The sequence below is a fragment of the Nematolebias whitei genome, chromosome 15 (assembly GCF_014905685.2).
Source record: "Nematolebias whitei isolate Nwh7 chromosome 15, NemWhi1, whole genome shotgun sequence".
NCBI classification, from domain to species: domain Eukaryota; kingdom Metazoa; phylum Chordata; class Actinopteri; order Cyprinodontiformes; family Rivulidae; genus Nematolebias; species Nematolebias whitei.
This window is the reverse complement of record NC_056512.1, coordinates 26035639-26044233: the sequence shown is the minus strand read 5'-3', so window position 1 is coordinate 26044233 and position 8595 is coordinate 26035639. Positions and strand designations below refer to the sequence as shown.

Below are 8595 nucleotides of genomic sequence, written 5' to 3'. Positions count from 1 at the left end.
ACCATCCATCCATCCATCCATCCATCCATCCATCCATCCATCCATCCATCCATCCATCCTATTGTCCTGAGTTGGGTCACGGGGACAACAACTTGAGCCCAGACATCTCTTTCCACAGCCATCTTTTCCAGCTCTTCTTGGAGGACTCTTAAGGCATTCCCAGGCCAGCCCATAGACAGTCTATCCAGCTTGTCCTGGGTCTTCCCCGGGGCCTCCTCCCAGCAGGACATGGACAGAAAATCTCCTTAGGTAGGTGTTCATCCCTACCAGCTGCCCAAAACACCTCAACTGGCTCCTCGATGTGGAGGTTCAGCAGTTCTACTCCGAGTCCCTCCTGGATGAGTTAACTTCTCACCTTATCTCTAAGGAGAGTCCAGCTTTCCTGCAAAGAAAACTCAGTTTGACAGCTTGTATCCATGATCTTGTTCTTTCTCTTGCTGCTTAAAGTTTGTGCCCACAGGTGAGGGAAGGGACGTAGACCCACTTGTAAACTGAGAGCTTGTTCTTGCAGCTCAGTTTCCTCTTCACCACAGTGGACCGGCACAGAGCCTGCAGTACTGTAGAAGCAGCACCAATCTATCTGTCTGTCTCATCCCCCCATCTTCTCTCAATCATTAACAAAGCCCCAAGGTAAATAAACTCCTCCACTTGAGGCAGAACCTCGCTCCCGTCTCAGAAAGGGGAGTCCATCCTGTTCTGACTGAGGACCTCGGCCTCAGATTTTGGAGGTTCTGATCCTCCAAGATATCATGTTGCGCCAGTTATTCAGACCAACTCTCAAACATGGTGGCAGAGAAGTGATGATTGGGGCTTGCCATCCAGCTCAAGGACCTGGTGTTTAACAACCTAAAGTGTCCTGACCAAAAGCAGGCTGTGTGAGTCGTATTTGATTTAGAAACAGGAGCAGATCTGAAAGAAAATGATCAATGTGTTAAAATTGTCACGCCTGAGCTCATTTAAATACCACAGTGATGGACTTTTGTGAGAGCTGTGCATGAACAAATTGTTACAAAACCAGGACAAGTGAAGGCATCGTGTGTGTGTTTGTGGGACACTCACTAAGGAAGTGTCTGGGAAGTGAAGCATCCGTCCAAGATCTGGCAGTCTCAAAGAGCTGAGTCAGCCGTGCAGTACTCCATCTGTCACTAGAGCCGCCTCCAGTTCGTTCAGCACACAGCAAACACACAGCAGCAACAAGGGGAGTAAATGGGAGACCTCAGACATGTGGGGGGAGGGGGATACAGAAAACTGATCAATACTTGAAGAAGAGGATTTCCATCAGAAATGCAGTGCCTCTTAGCTTCATGTCTGCCATCTCTTCCTTCCCCTCTCCCTCTTTAAAGCTGCTTCCACTCTCCTACTCTGGGGAGTCTCAGCTGGCAGGGACTGTAGACTTTAGTGCGAGTCCACCGAGACCCCCGGCAGAGAGAGCGACTCAAGGACGGTGCCAGAAAATCTAGGCTGAACAAATAGTTCCCCTCTCCCCCAGCACATTAACCAGCGCACACACACAGCAAGCTGAGCGGCTGAGTAGCCACTGGATGAGTTAGCGTGATGTGTTTGGGGGAAACTGAAAGTTGTTTCTGACTAATCTCCCTGATCCCGCACCAGTGGCTGGCAAGGGTGGGGAGAAGGGGGGGGGACATGTCCTTTTTTGTGCCCTTGTCTGTCCCACATCCCGACACATCTCCTGCCTTGTCTGTTAGTTTTTACTCTTGCATTTCATGTGTTCTTCAGAGCACCAGAACCACGCGCGGGAGCTGGTGAGGAAGGCCGACCTGTCACAGTGGGACGCTCTGGTCATCATGTCCGGTGATGGGCTACTGTTTGAGGTACACCCCCCACCCACCCCACCTCCTCCTTCTGCTTACTAATCATGACAGTTGTTAATCAGCCACAGATGGAAATCCACCTTCCATCCGCTTCTGTATCTATTTTCAGCTCTTCTCGGAAACGGAATATGAAATTTTAATTTGCTCTCAGACATGACAAAGGAGATCAGGTGCTGTGGTTGTTGCACCAAAAACCTGTAGCCTTCTAGAAATCATTCTCGTCTTATTTTTGGTCTCAGTTGATACAAAACAAATGTTTCCAACAGGGAATTTATTTTTCAATAGAATTTAATCTATAATAAAATATTGGAAACGATACAATACTGTATAAACCAACAGTTCTTGCTCAATAATCCAGATATAAAATCCAACAATGTTCATTCAGGTCATCTGGACGGTTTCTTTTTCTGCTTAAAGGTTTCCTCTCACATTACACAATACAATATATACTGTAAGTGCTAGGTGTTGTCGTCAGTGTATGTTCCCATACAATGGGGACATGAGTTCTTTGCATTTAACCCATCACACCTGAGATATAGCCAGGGAGCAGTTGGAATTGGGTGTCTTGCTTGGGGACACCATGACATGTGGGAATGGCAGGGAGTCGAAAGTCGGCTGTCCTACCGCTACACCATTTCAACCCCAGTAATCCCCAAATATGTGATGTGAATTGGTACAGTATGGTACAGAACCACTCTATCAGTAAAACTCTACAATACGTATTACACCTGTTTTTAGATCTCTACACTGGTTTCCTATTGAAAGGTCAAGGTAGCTTAGCTTTACCTTGTACCTTTTTCAAATCAAGGGAAGCTGCCTTTTGTATTTGCGCTCCTTTTTGTTTTGCTAAAGAATAAGTTTGTATTGTTGTGTTTTTTGTTAGTTTTGTTTTTTCATCACAATATACTGTGTTTGGATGTGTCTGTCTGCATAAATGTTTATCTAAAAATAATTGTTCTTCCATCTGTTAGGTTCACTGACTTATGTGCCTGAAATCAGGGAAAACCTGGAAAATGACGTTCACATTTTCCAGACAGGGAAAACCCAGGGAATTTGAGAAAACTGTCAAAAATCAGGAAAAACTCAGGAATTTGAACACTGATCTGAATGCAAGATGAATTTTCTGAGATTTTGACTTGTACATGTGACAATGCTAGAATGCTGTTATCATAGTCCATGTTCTGCTTCTACATTGTACATTACTGACTGGTCATAGTGATTTTTTAGTATCTGATGATATACAATATAATGAATTATTCAGAATGATTGCTGTATGCACGTACCATAGCCTACAGTTCTACTGAAACAGGAAATCCTTTGCCTGCAACCTAAGACACTAAGTCCTGAGTGTTTAGTGTGACTGAAACGTCTCCTGGAGTGTTCAGGGTTCACTCTGGGGAAAACTCAGGGAATTTCATTTTTATGAAATGCTGAGAACCCTGGAAATGCACTTTCTATATATAGTTTCATTTAATTTTCTGATGATACGTTTATAGTTGAAACAAGGCGGAAAATTTCTGGTAAATTTCAGGAAATTTAGGGAGTTACCATAAGCTCAGGGATTTTGGAAATATTTCATATTGGAAACTTTCCATAATATTTATGGGTATCAGTTGGAAATTGGGGGTAATTTAAGCATTTTGGATCATACCCAAACAAAACTATAAAGCTTTTTTGTCACAGGAAGATATTGTCAAAAAAATATTTGACCCAAAGTTTATAAAGTGAACTAATCTATTGATTTAATTTGCATACAATGGCATCATTGATGACTTCATTGTAGTACAACCACACAACCATTAGAAAACAATGGATTTCAACCATTTTTCCAGTTATATTTTGTTGCAGTGGGAATCATTTTCTAAACTCTTGTACACAACTCTGAACCAAAATATTAACTTTATATGATGTTTATGTTTATATCACCGTACTTGCATAAAAATAAATCAAAAATCAGTTGCATATCACAAAAAAACATTGGAACGTCCAAATTTATGTTAAAAAAATGTCAAATTTCATTGAGCTCTGAACAAAACTACTTGCATGGTATTTGATCACTATTTAGTCTTTATGGGGGGTCATTTTATCTACAAAAAAAAAAATCTATAAATTGCATTTCACAACAAAACTAAATACACCTCTGAACTTAACGTGTAACATGTTACTATTTCTTTCTGTTTAGACATGTTCAGGTGATGCAATGTATCATTTTTTTTATTACGTAGCACCTCTAATTACATAGTACCACAATGAAATCTGATGGTTTTAGTAAAGATTGTGATAAAATATTCATAGCCCAGATACATTTATATTTCCATTTATACCCATAAAGTCTTACAAATAGTTTCCAACTAGGAAAAATACAGTACACAATACACACTGATACAGTCAAATTCATTATACTTGTCCTTAAAGCTCTTTTCCCTTGACTTTCATCACGCTTTGGTTTATTTAGGGACTCTTTGGTTAGTGTAATTTTTCTTCTTCATCCAGGTGATAAACGGTCTGATGGAGCGAGAAGACTGGCAGCAAGCCATCCAGACGCCTCTGGGGATCCTACCAGGTGGTTCTGGCAATGCCCTGGCTGCATCCGTCCACCACTGCTCCCAGTGAGTCACTTTATTAATGAGTCATTTAAATGCATCAGCTAACGGTGCAGAAGACGATCCAAGTTAAGTTTTAAAAAAGGACAATTTATCTCCTTCCTGTGTAATTATGGTAAAGGGCTGACTGGGCGCATCATTCCTCAGGAGGGTGGAGACACCAGGACTGCTTTGCTGTGCAGAAAGAGGTCATTTCAGTATTCTCAGACTCCCAAAGGGATGATGTAATGGCTTTAAAAACTTGGGCATTTGGACTGATTACAGTCCAGAATGTAACTGGGCAGAATTTGGAGCCAGCACACGTCGGTGGTGTCGTCTCCACCTTCTGGCTGCTTGTTTAACATCAAAGACGCAAAGCCAAAAAAAAAAAAAAAAGCCACGAAACACATCAGCATAACTTAAATACCTCAGATTTACTCAGTACTGAACTTTGAAACATCTGAACCCCCTCAACAGATTCTTTTAGCTTATTTGTGGCAGGTGCAGACACAGTTCAACCCAAACCAGCCTGCTGTTTCAGTGACATTCGGACTCCATGCTCCGGCTTGAAGAATGGGATGAAACCCTGAAAGGGTTTACTTTACATGGTAGTGGTCATTATATTTTTGGCTTATTTTCTACATGCCGGTGCAGAAAATCTCCCAACATGAGCACATTTTAACAAAGTCTATTCACTTGGTTTTAGAATAGTTTTACTACTGCACTACATTGTAATAATGACCTCTGATTACTCCAACAAAGTTCAGTCAGGTCAGGACAGTTTCTTTTTTTTGAGACATTTCGTCCTTCATCCAAAGGACTTCGTCAGTCCAAGAAGCCACAACAAACTCAATCCCACAAGCAGCACACTCGCGTAGTGGGCCAACCAGTTTGCTGGTGATAAGATGGTTTCTGGGACCCACCCTCTCCCCCGTCAACTCCTCTGAGGCAGCTATAACCAAAGTGATTCAAACCTTCAAAGTTCATGCGCATTAATCCAGGTAAAAACAACAAAAGTTCAGTCAGGTCATCTGGACAACTTCTGGACAGGATTTTTTTTTTTTACCTGGATTACTGAGCATGAACTTTGATGTTTTGAACCTCTAATTACTGTTTTTTTTGTTTGTTTTGTTTGTTTATTTTTTATTATGTATTATTCACCTGTAACAATCACAGGTGTGAGAAATGTCAAGTAAACTGATTACAGGTAGTCAGGAGCGGCTTGGACTTCTCTTTGTGACTTTAGTTCTGAGGCGTAACGTCTCACCGTGTTAACACAATCATGGTTTCACTGCTAATTATTAGTGTTTATTTTTAGTGAGGGTGTTAGCAAGCTGCAACAGTGGAGCCCCATGAACCACGGCAGCCATGGCTGGATAACATGCACCAACCTAAGGCGAGCTGAGAATCAGTGCTTTTCTAACTGATTCCAAATCCGTGCCCTTGGTTTTGACATCGGTAACAACGGACCCTGATCAGTTCTCTATAATCTGTCAGAAAAGTTCCTTTTTAAGTTAAAAAGTCATCATAGTGTTCCTTTAATTTCACTGTATTTGTATTTGAATGATATCTCGTATGCTAAACATTAGTTTCACTCACCAAATTTTACTAAATTCTCTTTAATAATGTATTTACTAAGGTCTTAAATTGGATTCTCTTAGACATATTTGAATGAAACTCTTTTCTTTGCTAACAATTTTATACAAGAATGTATTTTCTTATATAAACAAACAGAAATGCAGTGAAAGAGTAATTTCTCAGTTTAAATACTGTGTAACATCCCAACACGGCTGTTTCCTGCCAAACCTGTTTCTAATTATTGATTTCCATCAGGTCGCCTCCAGCGTGGAATGAAGAGCTGCTCCTGTGCTGCGGCTTCACCCTCTGCAAAGGTCTGGTAGGATCTCTGGACCTGGTGTCGGTCCACTTGGCCACGGGGCAGCGCCTCTTCTCCTTCCTCTCCCTGGCCTGGGGCTTTGTGGCAGACGTGGACATCGAGAGCGAGAGGTACCGTCACGTGGGAGCCCTCCGCTTCCTGATGGGCACCCTGGTGCGTCTGGCCACCCTGAGGGTGTACCAGGGCAGGTTGGCGTATCTTCCTGTGAAGGAAGCGCCGACGCTTCAGAGAGGAGGCGTAAACCGCCCATCGTCCACACCTCAGCAGCCCTCGCTCTGCTCCTCTCTTCCCTGCCGCCTCGGTCCCAACACGTCGCCGAAGCAGAGCGCTCGCCACAGCCGCATCAGCACGAACCTAAACCAACACTCCATCTCCAACTCCTCCAACAACGTCCTCACCAACATGAGGCCGGAGACACCGAGCGACAGGAAGACCACCTCCCCCGTGGACTCTCTGCTTCCTGGCCTGGACCAGCCAGTCCCAGAGAGCTGGACCGTGGTCAAAGAGGAGGACTTTGTCTTGGTGCTGGCCATTTACCAGTCCCACCTGGCGGAGGATCTGTGGATGGTCCCTGGAGCAACGGCAGACGACGGACTAATTCACCTGTTCTACGTGACGGCGGGAATCTCTCGACCCGCCCTGCTGCGCCTCTTCCTCGCCATGGAGAAAGGCGCCCACTTGGCGTGCGGCTGCCCCCACCTGGTGTACGAGAAGGTGCGGGCCCTGCGGCTGGAGCCCGCCTCCCCGCAGGGCGTGATCACTGTGGATGGAGAGGTGGTGGACTACGGACCGGTTCAGGCTCAGGTCCACCCGGGATTAGCCAGACTCATATGTGGATGAACACGAATCGTCTTTATTTTTCCAGTTTGGCCTTTTTCTACTCGGTGTCAGCGTCTTTGTGCTGTTTTCAGAAGTGCCAAAGATATTTAATCAGCCTCGGGAAGTCCCGTTATTTTTCTACTGAGACAACTTGTCCTATTTTTTACGGACCCCCACCCCCAGCATCCCCTCCTTCTCTCATCGTTTAGATTCAGGGTCAGAACCAGAGAGGGTTGGTGCTTCTGGCTGGTCCAGGCTCAGAGAAGCAGGGAGGGATTGTGTGTGTATGTGTTTAAAAAAAAAAAAGAGAGATCTTTATGTACGTCTGTGTGCATTCGAGTGTGTACATGTGTGCGATTGTGCATGAGGAGCTTTGGCAGCACGGTGGCAGAGGAGTGCGTGGTGCACTTTGCTGTCGGACCTCATAAGCAGGGCTCATGTGACGAGAAACGTGTGGTTTTTTTTTTCCTGTCCTCGGAGGCTCGTGGAGAGGCCACGCCCCCTCACCCTCGCTACGCCGCTCCACGCAGACAATCTCCACTGCCTGCCCATCATCAGCTTTAAAAAAAACAACAACAACATACAAATCCTTCAGGGACTTAACACCGATGAATCTTTAATATTCACAAAGCTTGAAACAAAAGTACTTTAACAATATAAACCTGGTCACGTTGGGTATCGTTGCTCCTGTTCGACCCATTTCTACTCAACCATCATCAAACTGGAAGAACGGCCTCCTCTCACACGCTTTCTTCTCCCCTCCCCCCTCCATCCTCTTCCGCTCACACACATTCCCTTGCATCTCTGCAGCACTTAGCGAGGGGGAGGGGCCTGATCTGCCACAGAGTATGATTCCCACCCCTCGCCATCTTAAGATTGTACTCTTCCTCCGTTTGGTTAACAAACCATCAGCACCTAATGTGACCTTAATATTTACATCTGTAAGAGCACACGAGACAAAGTTTTTTTGTTTTGGCCCATGCAGGCTCCTGTAAGTGGCTTTCAAACACACATTAGGCCGGTTGAAGCACACTCTAGTGGATAAAGTGCAGTTTCATAGGAGCAGCGTTGGCGATCAACATGATCAATGTGGGCCGGAGGGAGTCAAGTGTTTTGCTCCTCTGCTCGGCCTCCTGACTGGCGGCGAGCAGCGCGGAGGAGCGTGCAAATGTTTGCATTAAAGTTTTCTGACTCGCCGGTTTACTTCCAGCTCCACCACTGCTGTTCACGCACAGGTGTGTGACTGAACCAGGTCACATTTTAAACAGATTGTTCAGATTATTTAAAGCAGGGTTTCGTGGAACGATTAACAAATAATATCTTACCTGTTTTAGATGGGTCTTTGAATGCTCACAGAGTGAAGAAATGACTTTTATTAGCAATATAAGTCAACACCAACGTATTTGTCTGCATTCGATGTAGCAACATTTTACTACTACAGTTATAGTATTATGATGTATTATGA

The 8595-nt window shown here is 44.3% G+C and overlaps 1 protein-coding gene across 1 annotated transcript in view; it reads left to right on the top strand.

The window, feature by feature from the left end:
- LOC119422178 (sphingosine kinase 1) overlaps positions 1-7151 on the top strand; it is a 29873-nt gene extending 22722 nt beyond the window's left edge. Inside the window, exons 3-5 of the mRNA XM_037689538.1 lie at positions 1738-1832; positions 4326-4441; positions 6248-7151. Of these exons, the coding sequence (XP_037545466.1) occupies positions 1738-1832; positions 4326-4441; positions 6248-7151 (1115 nt within the window). The remainder of the gene's footprint in view (positions 1-1737; positions 1833-4325; positions 4442-6247) is intronic.
- Positions 7152-8595: the final 1444 nt, after the last annotated feature.